Genomic DNA, 24,242 nt, shown 5'->3' on the forward strand with positions numbered 1-24,242 from the left:
TGTCTAACTTTGTAAAATCTTTAGATGCGTTTGCTTAGCACTGGACTGAAAGGAAAAATAACATTTTGTTGTTTCAGCTCCTTAGAGGCAGTCATAGTACATTGACCTGTTTTTTTTCTGAAACTGCTCATTTTAGTAACCACAGTGGGGGTAAAAAAGTGCTTTGGGCCCTTCAGGCTGTCGTGAGCAAAGAATAGAAGAGCAGCAGTTGGCATCAAACCCCTGCTTCTTTATTTTGCAGTGGCACTGCAGCAGAAAGCAGGATAATTAACAGTGACAAAACGCCATCTAAATAAGGAGATGGCATAGAGGCTTGTCAAGTTTGAGCTCACTTGCCCTACAGACTCTTCTTCTCTCCAACCGTGCTCCTCCGTTGATGAGCCAGTCAAATCAAGCCAATGCCACAGGCGACGCAGTGCAAGAGGTCCTCTGACCAGCGCCAACATAACACATTTAAAATGAGTGAAAAAGAGGAAAATGTCTCAGCCAATTAAAGAAAGGACTGAGGAGAAGTTGCTACTAGGCACAGGCTACAACATAAAAGCTGATAAAGTGTCTGACTCTATCGTCAAATGGACATCCGAACGCCACCTGACTTGGCACAGCCCAGAAAATCCTGCTGCAGAGACCCAGGGAGCCCATTACTTAGCAGTTACTGAGGCTCATCTCGTTTTTATGTCCCCAAAACACAGAAAGTCAGTAGAAGCAGCAGATAAGTTATAAAGTTATTCTGAATGCTAGGTCAAGTTTCTAACACATTTGACCTTCAAATGCCATAATACTTTCGAAATGCAGAATCATCATAGAAGAATCATTAGAAGAAAATCATAAATAATGTATTGTTATTCTATGAGACATTTTTAATACCTGACTTGAAAGCTACTCTTCCAAAAACTCTTTGGTTCACACCTATGGTCAGTTACAGCTATACAGTATAATAATAGGCATTCACATCTGGGATTTACCCAGAGCAATTTGTCTTTCCTATTGCTGCCCACTGTGCAACTCCACCTGAGAAACACAGGCAAAATAACCTTCCTCTAGGCTATCTTAGTAGTGACCACTGAGGTAGGAAAGCTGGATTCTTTCTCCACATATATTTTCCCAGTTGGTTTCAGCTTTGAACTGGAAGCCTCCCTCCCTAACATCCAGGCTACAACCACCCACTTATTATGTTCTGATATAGTTGTAATTCACTTGTAATGTGCATATAGTGGCTTATACACCACACCTAGAGTAAGACATTGCCACTTTTCTCTTCCTCATATTGCTTAGTTTTAAAGATTTGTGCATTTTCCTGTCTTTCAGATGTGTGGAGGGTTAATGTAAGACTGTCTAAGCATCTGACAGCTCATCTCTTCAAAGGCTTTTGTCAGCTAGTTGCTCTGCAGGGGGATTTGGACAGCAAGCTCCCCACAGGAACAAGCCTGCCCTGAGCACATCGCCCATGTCCACACTGGTCTATTTACCTGCAGGCTGCATGTCTGACTGGAGGAGTCCATGGCATTCTGGAAACAAACTTGTTAACAAATGCGTGCTGAACGAATAGCTATATTAATTTGACTGAATAAACAATATGTAAACATTCATATCCAGCGAAACCATTTGTTTTTGTTTAATTGTAGCTGAAAGAAAACAATAATGAGAATGTAATTATAGTACTGTATCGAAGCTAATCTAATGGAGAATAGTTCTGTCAATACTCCACAGCTTCTGACCCACAGAGATACTTCCTGCACACCATCATATATAGTTCATGATCATTATTCCTCTCTAAAGCTGTGTGATTGTCTACAAGGAGCTCCTGACTGATGCCACAGCCCCAAATGTCTAATAACCATGGTGATGGCATGCCCTTGCCCACATCCTCATTAAGAAAGTACAGGACAAGGAGTAAGTTGAGTAAACAAGCTGAATCCATTCCATTAATGGCTGTGGGCTCCCCTGTCACCACCACCATTAATTATCTGGTCTTACAGAGAGATTAGATGTGAGAAAACAACAAGTCATGTGCCAGCATCTACTGCCTGGAGGTCTGCTGACTTTAATTAGATAGGCATTCCTCATGAAGCTACAACATGACCAAACTTCTTCAGTCATTTATTCCTATATTTAATTATAATTGTTCTCAAAACATTTATACCAATTTGAGGAAATAACTGCATTTAATACAACTGAGCTCAAATTTTTTTTTGGTTTTTAAACACATTATTTTGACACAAGTTGAGGAAAGCCCTGAAACAAAAAATGGATTCCCCTAGAACAGCTGTTTGAACAGATCTGGAGCCTGGAGGTGGGAGTGCCCAATGTATAACAAGAGCTAACTTGAAAACCACATCAACTGAAATGTGTGACTTCTCTGGAGGCTGTTGCAAACAAAAAACTTGGTGGAGCCAAGGAAATATAATAATAAAACTGCAGTTGGTGAACCAAACCAGAGAAGGAACACTGTTGGTCCACAGCCGTGCTACTGGCTGTGTGAGACTATAGTTAGTCACAGTGGTGCTTTAAGCTAAATGCTAATATCATCAATGCTAAGATGCTCACAATGATTCACAATGTTTAGCAGATATCATGTTTACCATGTTCATCATCTTAGTTTGACATGTTAAGATGCTAAAATTTGCAAATTAAGTACAGCTGAGGATGGTATTTGACCATAAACCTTCTGACCTGATAATGCTGCAACATAAAAAAGTTAGTTGGGGACAATGAATGTCTGTTCAAAATTTAATGCCAATCCATCTGATAGAGATATTTCTGTCTGGGCCAAAGTAGTGGACTGACCGACAGAACGACATTGCCATCTTTATAGCCATGCTGCAAGCATACCGAGGAAAAACAAGGGTCTTGCGCCGTGTGTTCCACATTGGTCTGCCCAGTATTTACCGCTACAAAACTCCTGGTGGCACTGTACTTACGGTGCTACATTACCTACAATGCTAATGTTGCTAGCGGTAGATCGAACTATTTCAAAGAATCAAACTTTTTGTATCAAATCTGGTAGCTGCATCTGCAAGCTGATATTTCGCCAGTTGACTAGGCCTATCCTTTTTGTCTGGTCTCAATGTGAGGCCAATTTGTTGTTCTACAGTTATGGAAATTCAGAAACACAAGCAGGTTAATTAGTTTTTTGTCCATCTTTTGGTTCAAGCAGCAATCAACAGCAATTGGCTTCCACCACAAACATCAGCACAGCTCGGTTCAAGGTTCAACTAATTTGAACTTTCGGTACACCCTAGCTACGCTCACCACACCGTGAGCCATCACAACAAACCACATACACAATGATGACGAGGCACGCACCAAAGCTGTTTTTCCATGGTAATGTGAATAGTCCAAACAAGTCAGACTACAGTCTTTCAGGAGGCAGCCATTCCGTAATCTAAATTTAGTATGCTAAATTGTCTGGCATTGTTCTTTTTATGTTGCCTCGCTAGTGAAGTAGAGACATTTGGTTGTACTCAATACAGTGTTCTGTGATCTTGTATGAAATGTCTGTGTGAGTGGAGAAAAAAAAATGTTTGTTACACCTGCATAAAATGTTTAACCATCCTTGATCACTTTAATTACTTAAATATATAGTATAATTACACCAAATCATTATTACCACCAATTCAAATATTTATAAATGATGAAGCTATCAACCATTCTGTCAACTCTGGCATCTGAAACATGGTGGCTGGTTTCCAATTTGGCAACCATTTTCAAAACTATGTGGCCATATGAAATTACTCACATTCATGTTCTTCTGTCAAGAAAAAACTAATTATTATTGCAAATACACATGTAAAAATGAAAACTAAGTCTGCAGCCACGCTAAAAAGGACTGCAGAACGAAATCTCTAGATAGTGTACACAAGTGTAAATGAAAAGGGTTATCACTGCCTTTAAGGCACATTGCCACAGCATTAGGGCACAGTAGGCATACTTTCTATTGATGATAGTGTGTCATCACATTGAGGCTGTGAAAAGATCTTCAAAGTCATCTCATCTTTCCTCAGGGCAGCAAGGAAGGTAATACGGGTGCAACACAGTGTATTGCATCAATCACTGTCAGAAATTCTATGAAATAATTTCAGCACATTTAATAAGCAACAGTAAATATCCTTCACTATTGATACCTACAATCAGTGTAAGCTGTGTGCTATATTTTAGAAACCCTCTTTTACAGCCAAAGTGGACAAATGACCTGGAAACAAAGCAAACTTTTTTTTTTAAATAAATGATGTAATAAATCACTGTGGTTCTGCTGGTCCCTAAACACCGCTGCTCTGGAGGCAGTCCTCCTTATTATGTACCGGTTCAATAGTTTCCCCCTTCGGAGATAGTTTAAAGTTTATATACAGATCAGGTTTATACTGTAAAAGAGGTTAAAGTCTTAAAGTTGATAAATGAACAGGTGAGGCAGGATTTTACATGCTTAAATATGGTGGCTTAAACATAATCATGTAGTTAGTTTAAAATGACCTACGTTTTATCTCATTAAGCCCATTTTCTAGCTTGGCAGCAGATGGCAGCTTCATCCTGTGATGTGCTGAGCAGTTTTCACCACCCTCTGTAATACCTTACGGTTGGGGGCGGTACAACTGCCATACCAGGCAGTGATGCAGCCCGTCAGGATACTCTCAACTGTGCATCTGTAGAAGTTGCAGAGTATCCTGGAGTCCATGTTGAGCCTCCGCAGTCTGCGGAGGAAGAAGAGCCATTGCCTTACTGTTTTTGTGATGGTGCCGATGTGGTGGGTCCAGGTCAGGTCCTCACTGATGTGAACCCCGAGGAATCTGAAGCTGCTGACTCTCTTCTCCCTGTCGCTTCCTGTAGTCTACAATCAGCTCCTTTGTCTTGCTGACATTAAGATAGAGGTTGTTGTCTTGGCACCAATATGTCAGGGCTCTGACCTCCTCTCTGTAGGCTGTCTCATCGTCACTGGCGCTGTCTGTCTGTCTTCCCATCTCACTCTCGACAACAAAGCCAATTAAGCGTATTTCTCAAAATGTCGACCTTTTCCTTTAACTGTCCATCCATAGGACCAGCAAGGAAAACCAGGAGCTCTCTGACACTGCCAGCTATTGGCCAGATTTCTATGTGGCAGTTTACAGTGTGAGCATACGGCATGGAGTACACCATCAAGTACGCTACATCCTTTACTCATCCTCCATCTCCTCTTTGCTCGCTCTTCCTCCTCACTGCATTTACAAGGCTAAAAGATAGAGACAGGTATTCAGGGGTCCACTACATTTAACTAATCAAAACGGGAAAACACAAACACTTATTCCTACTGTGGGCCATTGATATGAAGTTGTCACAACCTCAGCATGCTGTCCAATACAGCCATTACAGTATACACACAGGCATATGGTAAGCGGAAAGTCATCTGCAGGATGGTGTGTGCGTGTGTGTGTGGTGAACACTAAGCTAACTGAATGTAAAGAGCTGTATGAACACTGATATACCATAGGGAGTAACAGATGTGAGGCTTCAATCCAAAGCTGCAATATTAAGTTGAGAGTGAAAATGTGTGTGAATTAGCGAGCAGGGCTTTGTCTTCTCCCACTGACAATTAGGCTTGATCGTTCACTTTCTCCCTCTTTTTTTCCCTCACACACACACACACACACACACACACACACACAGTAGTGCGCTCTTTGTTTCAACATTATCATTCACCACTTTATGAAAACTCGCAAACAAATTTATTTAGGTCTATTTATCTCAGAAAAACTTGCTTTGCAAAGCATGCACACCATTGTTTCCACCATTGCACATTCAAGCATAAGTGCTGCCGAAGCATTGCAGAGGTCTATTGTGTGCTATATTTTGGACGGCCTACTGTATTCACAACCATCTGTAGTCATACTATAGAACTATGAGTACAGATGGGTATCTTTGCTGAACCTTGTATATGTGGGAGCCCTAAAGATAGTCCCATGTACCAGATGTCATGCAGAGATAAGTGTAGTTTCACTAATGTGCTCTTTGATGTGAATATAAGGGGCACCATTACATTTTAACATAAAGAACTGAATTATTGTTGGCAACGATACATAAATAGTCATCACTGGGAAGTCGGATTTAAGCCTGTACTCTGTTATAAAACTGTTACAGAGAAATAAGTATGCAGAGATTAGTATGGATGAGGAGATTGTTTGACTCTGTTTATGGAGGCAAAATGCTTGGAGTGCAAATCCCTGTGGAGGGAGCGATTTGGTTGCTGTTTGTATCCTGCTGCATTTGCATTGGATTCGACAGTCCATCCAGTGAGACGATCCCGTGCACACCTACAGTGACATCACCTCCAACATATCTGCCAGTGGCAACAGCAGATATCATTCTGGACCCCATCAGTAACGAAACTCCTCCACTCACATTCTGTTTTCTCTTTAATAAATCAGCCTGGCAACACCCACATATTCCTGTGGCCTTCAGAAAGGGAATTTATCATTCAGATGTTGACCAAATCTGGCACACCCCAAGCTGTGCTGGCAACAGTCAGGGGGGTTACACACATACTGTTGATTTATTGGCATGATATACTGGACATAGCTAAATAAAATATGTTCCATGGGACATAAGCGATTTATCTTGGAACTGTCACAAACCAATCTTCACCACAAGGACATGCAGAAATTGAAAAAGGGAAAGCATAGTAGCAAGTTGACCAAGTAAGCAAAGCAGTGCCTTCAAGGCCTTGCTACATTCAAGCATACAGATATCTTGAACTGAAACTGCTGAAATTATACTTTTTCATTGAATCTGGCTTCAGACCAAGTCTCTTTAATAACAAAAGATGTCCTTGAAGAAAGGATAAGAATGACACCCTGGCAGACTGGGGCACCAAATGCCTGATGTCTTCAATAACAATGATCCCACTGTAATCTAATACTTTATTTAGATGTTTGCAGGTTTCATTAAGCCAAGGGGATGCCATGAATTCTGGGTTGAATGGGTTGATAAATTCTGAATTCTGGGTTTGGATGCTTATTCTGCTGGGAGGCAAGCCACAGTGTGCTGCTCTGGAGCTCTTTTTCAGTCCAGAGTGCAGACCAAAACACTCAAGCCAACTCGTCGGGAGAAAAGGAACAGATTTCATCCAGCATATGGAATCTCAATGGGGGCCTGACAAAACAGACCGCTGGTATTGCCCTCTGTACCTGCAGAAAACAATTAATCCTCATTCCACCCCACCGTGGTGGCTCTGGTTTGGACTGGTGTCAGCAGCACACAGAGACGAAGGATAAGCAAGAAAATCTGATAAGATGCAGCTGGACTCTTTGGCTACTTCTCACATTTAGGCATTTTCTTCTCCTGTGACCCAGGAAATGGAGGACCACTACTATTTCTCTGGCAGCAAGAAAAGCCTGCTCACTCAAGAGCACAAGACAGAGATCGAGTGAGAAAGGGGTCATCTCATACTGTGCCAGGCCATATGCTCTGACCATACCTCTCCATTCAGTTCAGATGGCCTCATTTTTTATGAAGTACAAAAACTCTGAGCATGACATTCCTCTTTCATCTTCCCAGCTCAGTCCTTGTCAATGGCCAAAGCTTGTTGTTGCAGTACATAGAGAAGGGGGGCAAATGACTTATGAGATCCTGTGGCATATTTGTAATTTGATCCAAACAAACAAGTCAATTGATTCAGTTTTGAATACACTTGATTTAAGAGGATTTGGTAAAAACCCATCAGAAATGACTTAGCTTGGTCTTCATTTTAGACAATAAGTCAAAAGTTTAATTGCCTTCAAAAGCATGTATCATTCCAGTCAATGACGCAGGGCTTCTTTGGGGCTGAGTGGTATCACAGTGACTCATTGCTCATCAGGGGTTTTTGCTCAGTAAAAGCTCTACAAAAGGTAAGAAATGAATGCTGACGCTCCTCTCGTTCTCTCTCCTGTACCAGTTCATCGCTACTTACAAACTCCCTCTGACAAACTGCCCAACATTCCCTGAAATATTACCCATAAAGCCCAGTGCCACTATAAACCTGGAGCTGTCAGGTGATTTGTGAATCCAATTAGCTTCCTCTCTGTAATGTGTGTGTTCAGTGCCATGATGTAAGTCAGCTGCTGCTGGCATCTGTCAACAAAGATTAAGCTTTCACAGAGAACAACATGCAGCACCCGTGGCAGATAAATTAAAATCTGATTTTATAGCATCACCTTTAAGGTTATCGCCCATTACTCGATCAAAGACATCTATGGATCATGAGAACAAAAGTGCCATTCTGATATGAAAAACAGAAAAGATGGAAGCGGGAAGTAACATTAGATTTAGATGCACAACATACAACTTTGTAGCCATTTTTATCCATGCTAGCAGAATGGCTCTAGAGATGGGAAACTGTCTGTTGGTCAGTCCTCCACTTTTGTCCAGACAGAAATATCTCAGCAACAATCGGATGGATTGCCATGAAGTTTTGTACAGACATTCAAGGTCCCCAAAGGGTATATCCTACTGATTTTGGTGAACCCCTGACTTTACCTCTACAACCATCAGCAAGCTGACATTTTGCTATTTAGTAAAATATATTGACAACTGTTTGATGGATTGGCATGAAATTTTGTAGACATTGACGGTGTGCTGAGGATCAACCCTACTTTGGTGATCCCTGACTTTTCCTGTGGTGCTACCAGCAGGTCAAAGTTATCAGTTATTCTGTGAAATATCTCAACATCTACTTGATGGATTGCCATGAAATTTGGTACACACATTAATGTCCCCTCAGGATGAACTGGAATCTCTAGTGATCCTCTGACTTTCAATCTAGCACCATCATCAGGTAAAAATTTGAATTGGTCCAATACTTGACTACATACCTGAAAAACTACCAACATTCCCATCAGTCATACATCAGCTATACTTTGTGTTTAGTACTAATGAGCAAATGTTAGCAAGCTAACACCCTAAACTAAGATGGTGAACATCGTAAACATTATGCCTTCTTAGCATCAGCATGTTAGCATTGTCATTTTGACAATGTTGAAATTCGCATTTAGCCCCAAGCACCACTGTGCATAAGGACAGCCCAACAGACCTGCTTGCATGGCTGTAGACTCTTGTTTAAGTGTGAAGGCTGCCATCTTCTCATCTATGGACTGTTCTTTTTAATTATACTAATTTTTCAAAATGTGGTAATTTATTCAAATTAAATGACAACACACAGCACCTACATTAAGAGGTCATTAAACACTGCATTCAAACACTGAGGTGCGGAAATGTATGCAGTGAGTTTGGCATGTGATAGTATGCTACAATCAGTAACAGAAAATGGTGAGATGAGCATTTGCTGACAGTACTGTAGGAGTGCAAACAACAGTTGGCTGCAGTTGACATCTGGGAGAGAGACAGGCTGCTGACAGGGAGATTATCTCCACTGGAGCTGCAGCACAGTGGGAGCTGTCCACTGCAGCTGTGATGCTCCTTAGGGAGCAAGGACTCCAAGGTCTGCTTGGAGAGACTTTCACATAGTGAAAATGAAGGAGCAAAGTGTTGTATTCCACTCACTTAGCAAACATTGTCACACTAATAGAGAGGTGGAGCGCACATCCATCAAAGAACTGGTGAAATGATGTGCAGGAATGCAGCGATGATGACTCAGATCCCATGGGCATATGTCACCTGCAGGAGGCCATGGTCAAGCCAGTTTGATGTAAAATGCTCAATGTGGTGAAATAAAAGGAGTAAAAGACTGAGTATAGGAGGAAGGAGAGGTGAGATAAAAGGAGGGGAACCCTACTGTGTGTGTGTCATTGTTCGTTAGCTTTTCGCCTGCCTCTGGAAAATGTGGGTTGGATTATTTTTAGCTCTATTTCTGTTATAATTCATCTAATTAAATCCTGGTCCAATATAATGAACAGTGTGTTTTTTTGTGTATTTTTATCATAGTTTGTCTTATTAGTAACAGCGCCAAATGGGTAACTTGATGTCAGGGCTTTGATGTTGCTGTTTTCTCCATCTTACTTCCTGCTGAGCTTGTGAAGGTTTTGCCAAAAAGCCAAGTGCACAGAGGAAGATATTGACAGTTTCTCCACACAAAGTAAAATAGTAGTTTTGTTTTTATTTCCTCAGGCTTAGAAAATAATCATAGGGGCCATCTGAACTGTTTGAGACCTGCAGCCTAAAGAGGGATTCAGATTGGGCTGACCCAGGTGGAGGTCTCCTCAGCTCACAGACGAGGCCAAATCAATGAGGGGTGCAGTGAAATGCAGACAGAAAACCCCATCGGGAAGGTGTTTGGATGCAGAGCCATAGACAGAGGAGGGATGTGAATGTAGATGAGAATTCACATGGCGAGAAGGCTGCAAGGACTCACATAAGCATGAGACGTGAATAAATGAGCCCTGACAGGAACCATAGGAGCTGATGTCTTTCACTGGATTTTTGTTGCTTCCATCTTTATGTTACAATTTTCTTTGGTAGTTTTAAAATGGTATTGCACAACAAAATAATTGCCAGCATATTACCCAAAATTTATTTCTCCATCTACCTTTATAATGTATGTGTATTAAAGACTTGAGACAAATAAATCTGTACAAAAACTAATTTACAAATTATATTTTTTATGTTTACTATGTGCAGGTGTCAGTAGGGGACTATTCAGTATCCAGCTAGCGTGTCTATACGTATACTGTAGAAAGGTAAACAGTGATGGAGGCATGATACAACCGTCCTTAAAAAATTAGTAAAACAACAAAGCAGAAAACGCGGTAAAGCATGTCAATAAACCTATAACAGTACCTTATAACATCACATTTTCAAATGTAAAAATAGTGGTTATGAGAGAAACAAACTAAATAAAGACTCCCTCCAAAATATTACATTTTACCCTTAAATATTCCTATATATCAAATATTATTATTAATTATACATTTTTATAAAATACAATATTTGGTGTATTTGGCTTCAGAGAAAACGTGCACAATCACACAGTGAAGGCCACATATTTAATGAGTGAGACGACTGTTTAAACCGTCATCTAGGAACTACATTGATGATTGATTGGCCAATTACATCGTATGTTTAAGTTTTTGCAAGTTTCAAAAAGTAGAGGCAAACAGCCCAGTCAGTCACAATCAGGTGCTAATGTGTAAGAAAAAACTCACCACTGCACTGCAGGTCAGACACCAGGCTGAAGTTGGTTTTATAACCCCCAATTGAGTCTGCATTATGGATGCCACAGAGAGGAAATTTTCTCACCGATTAATAAACTCGTGACAACACCGATGTTACCGATTACACCGGACATTTTACAAGAAAGGATATTCATAGATAACCCTCATTATCTTTAGCGCACTGTGGGGCCCATTTTGGCAGCCTCACTCTTCTGGTGCTGCTTGAAGGTGTACATGTAGATTAGAGGTGTTGCCTCCAGAAGTTTACAGATGTGTAGTGCTATTTGTTTAAGTACTGAAGTGCACCTACATCGAGACGTTGTGGCTCGTTACGAAGGTTATGTAGCCACTGTTCCTACGGTGGCAAGATAACATACATTAGTTAACAATAACTGACCACAAGATAAAGTGTTTTACCAACTTTATGAATAGTTTCATCATGTTGAGAATATTACGCGGCAGTCAGCCAAACATCTCACTAAGTGGTGTTAGGCGATACCATCGATGTAGTGGCGAATTAAGTAGTTTGTGTTTTGAACGATTTCATTTACTTACTTGAGCTGAGCAAATTAAGCCGCATTTGAAACATCTGTTCTGAGGAAAAGTTGCAGAGCAGAGAGAGGTCAAGCTTATCTAATAGGCTAGGCTATGAAAATGTAGCTAAGCAAGCTTTCATTTCCTGCAGGTATTGTGGATGCAGCACAAGCTGTCCAACAGGCTGGCTTTGTAATGTTTCTTTGCAAATGCATCACAAATAAAGAAACCATCTAGTGAACGACAGGATGATTTGCTGCCTTTTCATCTTTAGTAGTTAACATTAGTTAGCTACAGCCTGCCGCTCAAAGGCTACTGGCAGCTACCGGCAACTTTTAAGGTGGATGTTTTTTTGCATGTTAGTCAATACATGAGTTGACGTCATGAATCAATCAACACACCTTAAATGTCTGCATGCCTAGTCTGCATCAACAGGAAGTTAGTTTAAAGGATGTTGTTGCTGTCACCACTTACCACCTCCGCTAACCAATTTCCTGAGGGAAACGCTGCATGAGACTTGAGGGTAACAGACTGCAATGTGGGTACCAAACCTCACTCAGAAATGATTTTTATGTGTACTATGTGATATCCTTGATAAAGCACAATCAAAGAGAAAGAACGATCATAAACAGAGGTACAGAAGTGAGTAAATACTCCAAGTACATAAAAACTGAAAAACAACTCCTCTTTTTCTGATGATTTATCAAGAGAGCAAGCAAACCAGGGGGTGTAAGGGAGGAAGAAATAGTAGAAAGTGAAAATAGTCATATGGACAAGTGAAATTTTGTCGCAAAAGAGAATGCCTTAGCGACTGATGTACAGGCATACTGCTGACTTTTTTTTGGTCAGAAATAGACAGAGCAATACATTAACTCAAATGAGAGCTGTTTTGCTTTCCTCTTGAGATGTTACACCTGTGATGTATCACTTCCTTGTAAATGCTGACCACAATCCATTCCCCAAGAAGACTTTAAAAAAAGCAACCGAACAAATTTTGGTAAGTGACGTGCTGAACGCACAAAAATCCACAAAGTTATCTAAACAGCAGGAGTCTACCTCTGGCCAAGCTCAGTGCGGTAAACACTCAGGTACAGGGCTTCTTTTGAGCTCACACAGTGAATCCTTCATCACCGCTCTACATGACATATTAGATAGAGCTTCTTCTGTGTTTATGAAGAGGTCTGCACAGTGGGGGTCTGTCAGAGTGTGAATGTTTACAGCAAACAGGGCAAAAAGTCCAATATATGATTCCCAGAAAAAAAGCCCTCTCAGGTAAATGGAAAATTACCAAGCTGCCATGAGGTTCCTCCATATTTCAGTAATTTAAGATCCTAATCTGGAGTAGCTCTGATTCCACAAACGACCCTTCCATGGTGATTTCACATCCTCGCATTCGATGAAGCATATATGGATGTTCTTAATTCAATGCCATACTGCCCCTAAGGAATCACCCAGCACCTAGAGAGCTTTAGTTACACTATTGATAATATGTTTGGTTCAAAAATTCTGTATCCTCACCTTCACCATTATGGTTTGTTTTTTAATGTTCAAGCTATTTATGTGTCATTCAAGTGTTCATGTCCCTGTTCATCCTCAGGCTGCCATCAACGCCCCTCAGGGCATCCTATGTCTATTATGTTAGAGACATGGCTGTGTTTCAGACAAGAAATCTCAGAGGAAGCTGCTTTTTCCTGGGCCAAACCATTGAACCACAACCTCAGTGTTCCACCATTGTCTCTACAGGGAAAATGTTCAACATGTCAATGTCTTTAGGAAAAGGCATGTTATATAAACAATACCATCAGCAAATCTATCAAATAGAATGAGAGGAGTAGACAGATTAGTTGCCTTACTAGCCAATAATATTTTTTCATAAACGTATGGGTATTGGAAATATTTTGGTTAACATGACACCAGTAAATTCTGTATGAAATCTTCATTAGTTTGACAAATCTGTCTTTAACAAAAGTTTTGGAAAACATTTAATATAGAAACAACAGCATTTTCAAATTAGCAGCTATAATTAATACAAAGATAATAAAACTTAAATAGTCAAGTTAAGTAATTTAGAACAAAAACAAACAGAGAAGGAGTTGCCGGACACACAATGGGGATCAGCGGTTGGTCGTTGGTCGTTTGTAGATTCACGTTTCTGTCTGGCTGGCGGGTCGAATGAAACTGCTGCTGCTGCTGCTCTCCCCCACTCACTGAACAGCATCAGCTCCTCTGCAACCGTCTGCGATCGTCCCTTATCCATAACACCTTCTACGCAGAGGTTTACGTCTTCAGAAAATTGTAATTCCAGCCAAGTCTAGTGACGATTGTAACAAATTTTAACAAAAGGTTGTGCTTGTTTTTACCAACATGGGTTTGTAATGACTGAGCTGCCAAAGCGTATTTTGGATTGAAAGTTACTCAACAATAGACCCCGACCGATAAATCGGCCCAATATTAGCTTAACACAGATATACTGGTATCGGCACATAAGTTGAAATTGCACTACAGAAATGCAATGTTTAAGGTACTTTAGAAATAGTGTTGTCATTACATGGTTTGTTCACCAAGCAGCACTGAGAGGCATTCTTGTTATAAATGTTTGTTTTTTGTTTATGTTATGCTTTTATGTAAAACAAATCAAATATTGTCCAAAATATTACTATCAGCATTTTTAAACTCTCAAATATCAATGTCAGGCTATACTCAACAACAGTGTAAAGCAAGTTTGACTAATTTACATTTACAGGTTAAGGTAGTTGCTAGTGCCCATATATTCCCACGTATACAGCCTCCATCTACAGCAGCAATGGACACAGGCACATTCTGATGTAGTGTGCTTCATCCTTAAAGTAATCCATCATAGCTTGTGTTGTGCTATTTCCACTTGTTTATCCTGGCATTGCTGGAAAGAGAACAATGCCAGAATTACAGTAAAATCTCAGCATCACTTTGTTTCTTGAAAGAGGCCACTGTGCAGTGAAGGAGATAGTCACAGTAATATTCCCTACAGTCTTGCTGCTCCACTGCGACCACAACATTTTCCAGCACCTCCTCTATGTTGAAAGGCAGAGAAACTGGGGGAGAGGGGATGTCTTGCATTTGCATCTGTCCTTCCTACCACACAGAGGCTTATACTGACAGGCTGAGGTGAATCCTGATAATGATGTAGCAGAAATATATGTGAGAACAGAAATAAAAAAAAAATCTGCTGAGGTGTAATCACAGAGCTGCTCCCTGGTGAACAGTCTAATCCAGCTCCTTCCATCTACTCCTGTTTTTCTCATTTTTCTATTTTCACCTTTCCCCTACTTTATGATCAGTTCCGTTTTTTTTTTTTTTAACCAAACTCCAGTGTCTTCTTATCATAAATTAGCCTTTTATATTCCATCTTCTCTCACTGTTTTCAATTTGACCCCTTCAAACTCAATAGGGATTGTTTGCATACACAACATTTCTGGATGGGCAATCTTTCCATATATTGATTTACCACACAAACTCTGTGACTGAACTGATACCAGCTTCACTAAAATGGACTTATCTGCTGAATTAGATAAGTCACCACATAATACTGATTGCTCAGCTTTGTGAGCCTCCAAAAGATCACAAAGCTGAACAATCAGATCGTCCCAAATGGAGTTTCTGGCAAACACAAACACCTGAACATTAGTGGCAGGCTAAAACAACAGCCATTACCGAATAAAAGCAAGCCACAGGGACAAACAGCATGAGTTGTGAAGCAATGAGACAATCTGAAGTTATTGCTCAAACTCTGGTACAGCTCCTGCACCTGCTGCTGAAAAGTCCTTAGATCCACTTTCAACGTTCCTTGCATGGTACTTTATCTCTGAAGTGATTAGGAACAAACAGCTCCATCAATCAGGTAGTGGAGCCCCAGAGAGTGCCAGAGCTGTTCCAAAAACACCTTTAGGCTGCCAAATTGCTGCTGATTCTGCTGACACTCAGTGTTCTACCACACATCCTTCACACTGCTTTTCAAATGAACGGATTCTGGTACTGGTAAAAAAAAAAAAAATCCCTCTTATCTGCTGAATGTCTCACCTGGAAGACAAGGCCAGCCAACAAGAACAATCTGACAGACACAAATGGATATTCAAACACAGACATCAGAGAAAAATAAAGCTACCACAATAGTCATTCACTGAAAGATTGAGCAAGACTGATACTCTAGTATAACTAGGGGCTAGTTTCACAAAATCTGAGCACGATCTGAGCACTGCTTGCACGCATATAGCAAATGGTGCCAGCATTTCACAAACACTCACTCACAAGTTGCAGATACATTTGTGAGTCCCACATGGCTCTCACATTCTAATGCACGTGTTGCAAATACGTCGCTTGTTTTGATAAGTGTTAAAAGAAGAGAGAAGAAAATTATCTCACATTACAAATCACAGCTCGCATGTTGCAAATTTGGTGAAATGGGCCCCAGACAGAATTGCCATTTCATTTCACTTCATTATTTAGACTGATATTGTGTTCATGTTAGGAAATTTCTGTTCAGGAAGAGGGCGTTATTTTGTTTTGGTTTTTTTGCCTAACCAAAGTGAGTGACCTCCCACCAACATCATTTTGAGTTGACACAGAAGCTGCAATAGTGTTTACTAGGAACAGTTAATGTTTTTCATACCCACTGAAGAAATATGCTGATTTAGTTGTTAGCGATAACAACCTGTGCAGCTGTGTCAATCTAATCCAACCTTGTTGCCATTTTTGTGCCAATATGTCTGGCTTTTCATAGGTATAGCTATTTTTCTGGCTCTGGCACAGAACAGAACAGAACATGACGTGCCCATTTGAAATCATTTGAATCTCGGTCAAATTCAAGATGTGGACAATGATTCAGAGGTATGAAACTAGCCTAAAAGAGTGGTCAAACTGCAAGGAAATCTTACATACCCATACGGTAACTGTCAAAAACATCAAGTTAACAGATGAATATTTGCAATTTCTCTTTCAAGCTTTATAATTTCATCAAGTTTTCTATACTGGCTTTGTGATTATGGATTAAGAAGAGCTGAAAAAGTTCCTGATAATGAAACACAGTGAGCAAAATGCTTTTGACAGCATCACAAAGATGCTGATTTACTTTAATGGTATATACAGTGTATGAAACAATCCAGTAGAGCATTGCATGAACTACAGCATCAAAATGACTATAAAGTTGAATCAACACCTCTCAGATACAGTGTGGACAACACCTACAAATGATTACGTTTCATAAAAGGTAGCATTTATTAGTATTTATTACAGGACTGTTGTTACTTGCATTATAATGTACTGTACAGGGGCTTCAAGTTTTCTGGTCACTTAATGTAATATGGAAGTATAGGGAAGTCTAAAATAACATTAAGATCCACAGTGAGAATGGATTTAAAGATTTACAATTCCATCCATGTAGCATTTTCTCTAATTATATAAAATGTAATGAACTGGGAAAGCAACTGTCTATACTGTATAGCCCCCCAGAGCTATTCATCAGAATGTTTCACTTTTCATTATTGCTTTCATTATTTACCCTTACTTATTCACTCGTTTGATGAATAACTTACCAGTCTACAAAAGTAGATTTCAAATTTCTGGGGAGCTGAAGAATTCAGTTTGTCCAAATAAAAACAATTCTACCATTTGTTGATGCTCCAAAGGACTTTCAAATCACACTTCACAACAGCAATTGCTGCAGCATAATATATTGCCTCCATTTACTTTAGTGTCTCCATATTTGCATCTAATTTCCACTGGGAGAGCGTGACAATTGGTGAAGTATAAAAGCATTATTCTTTCATTATTCTTAAAACGGCTTCAGATGACAAAAACATTTGAAAAGATCCATTCATTCATTATAATTAGCTAAATATTGAGACTTTGTGATGGTAGCAGTTACCTTGCCTTCATATGATTAGACACAGCTTCACAAAATCAGCGTGTTGGCCCGGAAACCTTGTCCACAGCTAACCTTTTTGCACTTATCTGCAATCAGCAGATGTCTGTGCTTCGCTGGTTCCCTTCTGTGGTGAGCTTTTTATGAAGTTGATTACAGCCCTTCAAAGCTGTCTGCTACCCTGTTATTTTTATCTGAAAGACTGCAAGAACACAGGTGTTAAAAACAATGACTAGGGAACGGTTGCCAACTTGCCTCCATCAATAATTAAGCATTTCAGTTAATTTCCAATAAATCCAATCTAATTAGCACCACTATCTATAGCAAACTACCGCAACATAGTAACCACAGAGGGTAAAACAAAACCAGGAAAAACTACATGATGTACAGTACTTTACAAAACTTTGTAGCTACATGAGACCACTACAAGCACTACGGGCAATCAAAGCCTCTCACACCACCCACAATCAGCCAGGAAAGAGCAACCCATCAACAAAGTTGCCACCAGTGTGCATGCACAGTGACAGCGCTCAATAGCCCAACTGTCCACTGCAATGGTAGTAATTGTTGAAAAGCACCATTATGTACCAAATTCTGATGTAAAAGTGTCTCTCTAACTGTAACAGGAATATTTCTTACACCTCCCTACAAGTAAAAAAAAAAAAAAAACAATTTTCCAAACAATTGCTTTGTGGGTGTAGCAACAGTACATCAGACATGCATGAGGATCTCAAATACAAGAGGGGCAGAGTGAAAATTACAAACTAATTTTGTGCCAAACAAGCCATGAACATGCTTTACTGCCTCAACCAAAATAAACATGTTTTCTTTCACCTGTTTTTGTAGGAAGGCACATTTAAATAAGGACTCTAATGAGCTCTGGGGGTAAATGTCACAGGAATAAGGTTTCTATCATTGCCTTCCTGAAACTAATACTTAACAAGATAAGAAGAGCTGTTTAGGGATTCACTTAAACTCCTTGTCAGGTTGTCTGCTCAAAAGAGATGACTGTCATAAATTAGATGAAAGGGGTTCAAACTGCATTTATTAATGATGCCTTCACATGTATAAAATGCATTATGAAAATATATCCTTGAGAACTAAATTTGATAATGGCTCTGCTCTCTTCATAAGTCTTTTTAGTTCTGAGATATTCCTCAGATTCTGCTTTAAATAATTACCCCTCTGCCTTGAGGGGAGAACCCACAAAGAGTTGAGATGAGAGTTACTCCGTGAAGACACAATAAAAGAAAGTTGAAGTGAGTTACTTTCTATCATAAGTTAAAGTAATTGAAATGAACAGTATGCTGACCATACACCAGACAACATTTCAGGCAATTTCAGATTATTACACTGAAAATTAGGGCAGAGAGCCACACACTACTATCGTGTGAGGACTCAAAAAAAAAGCTGTCTAAGCACATTTTCTTAATCTATTTCACCATCAGTGGCCAAAAAAAGCTGCTCCAGCTGCTATGAATAGAGAGAACATGCAGATATCTTGAAAAAGTTATGGCATTTATCTGTGTCTTAAAGAAAATCAGTGGAGACAATAAGAAAAAGTCATTCGGTTCAAAGCGCACAGTTTGTCAATTTATTTTGCTTCACCCTTTGTCTCTTGATAACAGCACTGGCAAAACTCCTCAAAGGATGGACCACAGTAAGAGCAACTCCTAGCTAAAGAAACCCAGCTCAGGAGTTAAACAGCCAGGAGACTCCATGTCTTCCTGTGCCTTCAAGGCGCTGCTGAATGATCCATAACCAGGTTGCTAGAGCTGAGCATCTCAGCCTTTCAGCAGCATACCGTACTGAATCCTGACAGTGATATTGCCAGCGGTACGTACAGAACGGGAGCTTCCTTTATCTCTGACTCATATTTTCACATTTTTCATTATGCTGCCTCTTTTCCCCATAGCCATTGTTACAAGACGCACGCTTACTGCTGAATTGTTAGCAAAACTGAGCTTACGTTTTCTCATTTAAAAGGGAGATTTTTCCAAAGCTGACAAATCACCTCACACTCTACAATATCTCACTCTGCATTCAGTTATGCTTTAATTTAGCTATAGTAGCACCATTATCCTAGGGCCACTGCAAACTCAAAACAAAGCAGATATCCAGTAGTTCTTCTCTATCTCTCTGTATTTCTGTCAACCCTTTCTGACAGCCCCTTTCTACTGAAGGCAATCCAACAATGGCCTGCTCATTGATCAGAGAGACGATCTGTGCTGGGTGAAGGTAAATGGCTGTCACAGGAATGATAGACCTTAACTCAACCATGGTTGCTCCTGAGGCCACTCAGCCTCCACTTATAGTGATGGATGCAAGGATGTCGCCCATCACATTCTTGAGAGTGGGGAAGACTTTGTTCCATCGCTAGAAGAGTCAGGAAACCTTAACATAAAACATCAGTTTTAGAAAACACACATCTGCTTTTTTTCCTGGTGTGAACTGATGACAGGGTAAACACAACATGGCTTTAATGTATTCAGCATTTATTTTAAATTCTGAATAAAGCTAAGATGATTAGTCAATTAGTTGTGTAGTCAATCTTCAGAAAATCAATAGGCAACAATCTTGACAAGTAATTAATCATTTGAACAAGTTTTCCAGCAAATATGCCCAAATAAATCGCTGGTTCCAGCTTATCAGACTTGAAAATTTGTTGCTTTTCTTTGTTTAATGTTTTAGTAAACTGAATATCTTTGGGTTTTGGACAGTTTGTCTGACAACACAAGCAATTTTTAAGACGTCATCATGAGCATTTTTCACTATTTTCTGACACTTTATAGACTAAACAATTAAAGAAATCCTCCGCCAAGTAGCATTGTACCTCTAAAACATTGGGGGACTTGCAAGAGATTCATCAGAAAATAATGTTCAAAATCAAAGCAGCTTTTAGACCTTAGTGCTGATACTGGATGAATATTTCCCATATATATATATATATAACCAGCAGATTAATTGCTAATGAAAATAATCATTAGTTGCAGCTCTAGTTCAAATTGCCAATGTGCTTCAATGTTACTCACTAGTTTCTTATGTATTTTACAAGCGTTTACAACAGGTCAGCAGTATGACTGACTAAACTGCACAGCTGTGTGTACAGAGCTTCTCCCTCAGAAAAGGTTTACTTGTATATTCCCAACACTTGGCTGGCTAGTTACTGGGGGAACTAATCATCAAATTATGAGCCGTAAGAGACCTGGAGTAAGTTCTTAATAAATCACAGCGCTATAAATAGGAGGCAGCTAAAACGAAGAACAAAGTGTTTGAATGTTGGTGGGAAGTTCTTGTATTGTATGATCCCCCAATTGCTCAGTGACTGTGGTAAACAGTTTTATTTTACTACAGTTAAAGGATCACAGGGAAATTAGGAAATAAATGCAGGGAAAATACAAAGTAAGCGGCACTCCACTTAAAACCCTAAATGACTTTAATCCAGCAGGCATATAAAGGCTGAGCCCAGTAGTTTCAAAAGTGAGCTCTGGGGACAAACAGAAATCAGGAACCGTTTGATTTTATTGTTAACTCCAAGAGGAGTAAAAGTAAAAAGATGCCTGTTTTATGAATGTTTCTCAGTGGCGATTACTACCTAGTTACAGAGAACTACTTTGGTACTGTCTGAGAATATACTGGAAATTCTCTTATGTGGGAAAAGGAAAGTTTGGCATCCTCCAGCCATGCACGCCTATCAGATTTGTGGCTGGAGAGTCTGATAAAGTTAACTTTGTTTATCCCTTTCCAAGCCAGATCAAATGATTTTTCAACAGTTAGTTCACACTTCCCCCAAGTTCCCCATCGCTCATAGGATGAGAAAAGGGATAAACGACATTATAAAGTCAAATGAGCAAGATGAATTTCATCACAAACGAAAGTAAACTAATCCTGTAATAAAGTTTTAGAGGGATAGAAACCTTTACATATCATGAAGCAAGTTTAAACATAGCCTTCACTAGAGAAACATCTAAAAAAATATCATGAATTAGCCCAAGAAAAGGTCAGTTAACTCTCAATAGTTTAAAACAAACACATGGTTAATGATTATAGAAATATTTTAGTAATATTAGTCATAGGGCTGCTTCAAAATTGCGCTGAGTGGATAGAGTATTGAATTACAACAGTGCAACAACTGATACTGTCCATCCTCACAATAATGAATGTGTCAAGAAATAGAAATGTTATATGGATGTGAGCTAAAATACCACCGTATACCAAAAACACAAAACAGTTGGGTTCCCCAGGAACACAATGGCATCATTAGGGGACAAATACCAAAAAGTCAGTATTTACTGGATACTGACACATGAACATTTATTATGTTTTGTGTGTGTAACGTGACGCTGTGAGGTTAGTTAGACCAGCCTACCAGTGTACTGCAGGAGAAACATTGTCCTCTGTCGCAGATTCTGAAATTCAACAGTCCCACCCAAGATAAAGTCTGTCAGTCTCTGATATAAATCCTTGAAGTCGGGGAGTTTCTTGGCCGTTAAGCTGCGGCAGAAAAGGCAGTGCTCCGGTACAGTACTGTACGTGTGCCAGTCAACGGTGAGCGGTTATCACCTGCCTCCGAGCATGTACTGTGCTACTGTCAAGCTGGCAAAACGGTTAACGAGAACTTCCGGTTGTGACTTTCAAAATAAATCCCACGACGACACTCAGGTACTCCGTATTTTGCGACACACTTAATTTGATTTTTAAGAGTCAAATGACATAAGAGGTCTGTTATTAACTACAGTAAGCATTGTTTCGTCAGAGAGGGCCGCTATGTACACCTGACCTGAATACTTACTTACGTTTCTTGACCCTTAAAGAGACGTTCTGCTTTTAATTTGAAGGCAGGTGCACCTTATTTAGCCGTGTTACAAATTTTAGTAGGTGCTAATGTTTCCATGGGTGCATGGAGAGAAGTGACTTGCGAAGTGCAGTTCTTCAGAGAAGATATGCTTGTCATGAATACAATAACCAAAATTAAGAGAGAGAGACTGAATGAAGACGGAAAACAGACAACATCAGCTGGCACACCTTTAACAGGGAAGGGGTCAAATTCATCACAGACATAGCCTCTTTCTGGTTTCATCCACTGCGCGGAAGACGGTCCCAGACGGTTCCATAGAAAAGCTCCGGGAAGCGGTTGTGCGCTGCTCTTTAAGGGTAGTGGTTAAGTTAACCAGACGTATATTTGTCAAAACAACCGGTTATTCCTACCCGTTGAAGTCGTTTCTCTTGTAAAACAAAAAAATACAATTTGGAAACACTTCCGATAAAGCATAAATCTCACTATTGTGTAGCTTGTCCAAGTCTTCCACGGGGTCTTCTTCGCCTCCACGTGGTGCGCCAAACTGCATTCCTGCCCCCTGAAGCCAGAAGGTGGAAAAACATCCACTTGTAAGTAATGGGTGGCGAGTATTCATATCCTAGGATGGCGACTAAAAGTTTTTCCTTTACCACGCCCAGAAATAATTTAATTTGGTCGCCACCACACCCCTTCATCTCACCTGGGTCCTTGGCAAGTCTTACCTCTGATAAAAGTTATTACAGCTAACGTGTAAACCTTTTATGTGGATGTCCAATCAGTGCTGATGGTAAATGCAGTTGATTGAATTTCTCAGTGCTTGCTATATTGACTGACAAAGCTAAGCCAAGTAGCTCTTCCTGCATCCAGCGCTGTCATTTGACGTGACAGTGACATAGTTGGAGGCAAGGAAGAACTACAGGCTACGTCAGCTTGGATTTCTAGCTTCCGCCTCTGGGTAGCCAGGCCGCATGCTCTTGATGAGCCTTCTTGTTCTCGTCGCTTGTATTGCTACGATTACAACAGCGAAAATGGCATCCCAAAATGAGTGTAGAGGATATTATGGACAAGGATACATTTTACAATGTTTTGGCTGACTCGGATATTCAGCCGTATTTATTCGAGCCAGAGTATATGGCCGAAGATATGCAGCAGAGGGAGGCCAAGGCTGCCTCTGCAGCTGCAGCCGTGCAAGAGGATGTGGCCGTTGGGGGACCCTCCAGAGCTGCCGAGAACAAACACCGACTGGTGGTGCCTTTGCTCAAATTGCCAACAGAAACTGAATCCTTCTGCTGCAATAAATTTCAGTGTGGGCAGTTTTTGTTGGATGCTGTCGCCAACGCCAACCCCAAGACAGCCTGAGTGTGCGTTACAGTGCATGAAAGTTTTACTCCAAACTTGGACAGAGGTGTGCTGGAGACCTTCTTCAGGATCCCGAAGATAAACTAGAAAAGACAACCAAGACCAGCAGAGCCGAGAGGGCAGATGATCATTGAGTGAGTATTTTTGTCACCTAACGCTATGTTGTGGCCCACAAAGTAATAGCTATAGGCTAGGGTGGTAATCCCACAGGCTGGGGCGATGTTGGACTAATATTGAGGGACAGTCAAGAGAAACTGTGTGAACATTAAGCCTCATTTGAAGTCAACAAAATAACGAGAGTTGTAGGTTGGATGCCAACTGTTTTTTCATGTTGCTTATTGTGGAACTTTATACTGCAGCACTAGCTCAGCTTGCATTAGCTTTGTTGTTATATGGAAGCCCGCTGGCTGGGCGTGGGCGTCAGAAGCTTGCGCGCAATGCATCCTGGTACATGTAGGCAGTGCATGGAGGAGATGTAGGGATCTATTTATGTAACTATGCATAGAGAAAAGGGGCCATAAAAATTATTTTAAAATATTTT

At 40.2% G+C, this 24,242-nt stretch overlaps 1 protein-coding gene across 8 annotated transcripts in view; it reads right to left on the minus strand.

Annotated features, from left to right (window-relative positions):
• Positions 1–23,097, minus strand: part of LOC122880316 (ecto-NOX disulfide-thiol exchanger 2-like) — a 171,513-nt gene extending 148,416 nt beyond the window's left edge. For 4 of the 8 annotated variants that reach the window (XM_044205332.1, XM_044205329.1, XM_044205325.1 and 1 more), the window contains exon 1: positions 22,826–23,097. In XM_044205332.1, coding sequence (XP_044061267.1) covers positions 22,826–22,958 — 133 coding nt within the window. In that variant the 5' untranslated portion in view covers positions 22,959–23,097. Of the gene's footprint in view, positions 1–21,913; positions 22,147–22,569 lie in introns of those variants that run through there. The other 4 variants (XM_044205327.1, XM_044205330.1, XM_044205328.1 and 1 more) reach the window with 4 other exon arrangements.
• Positions 23,098–24,242: the final 1,145 nt, after the last annotated feature.

The sequence above is a fragment of the Siniperca chuatsi genome, linkage group LG8, assembly GCF_020085105.1.
Source record: "Siniperca chuatsi isolate FFG_IHB_CAS linkage group LG8, ASM2008510v1, whole genome shotgun sequence".
Lineage (NCBI taxonomy): Eukaryota > Metazoa > Chordata > Actinopteri > Centrarchiformes > Sinipercidae > Siniperca > Siniperca chuatsi.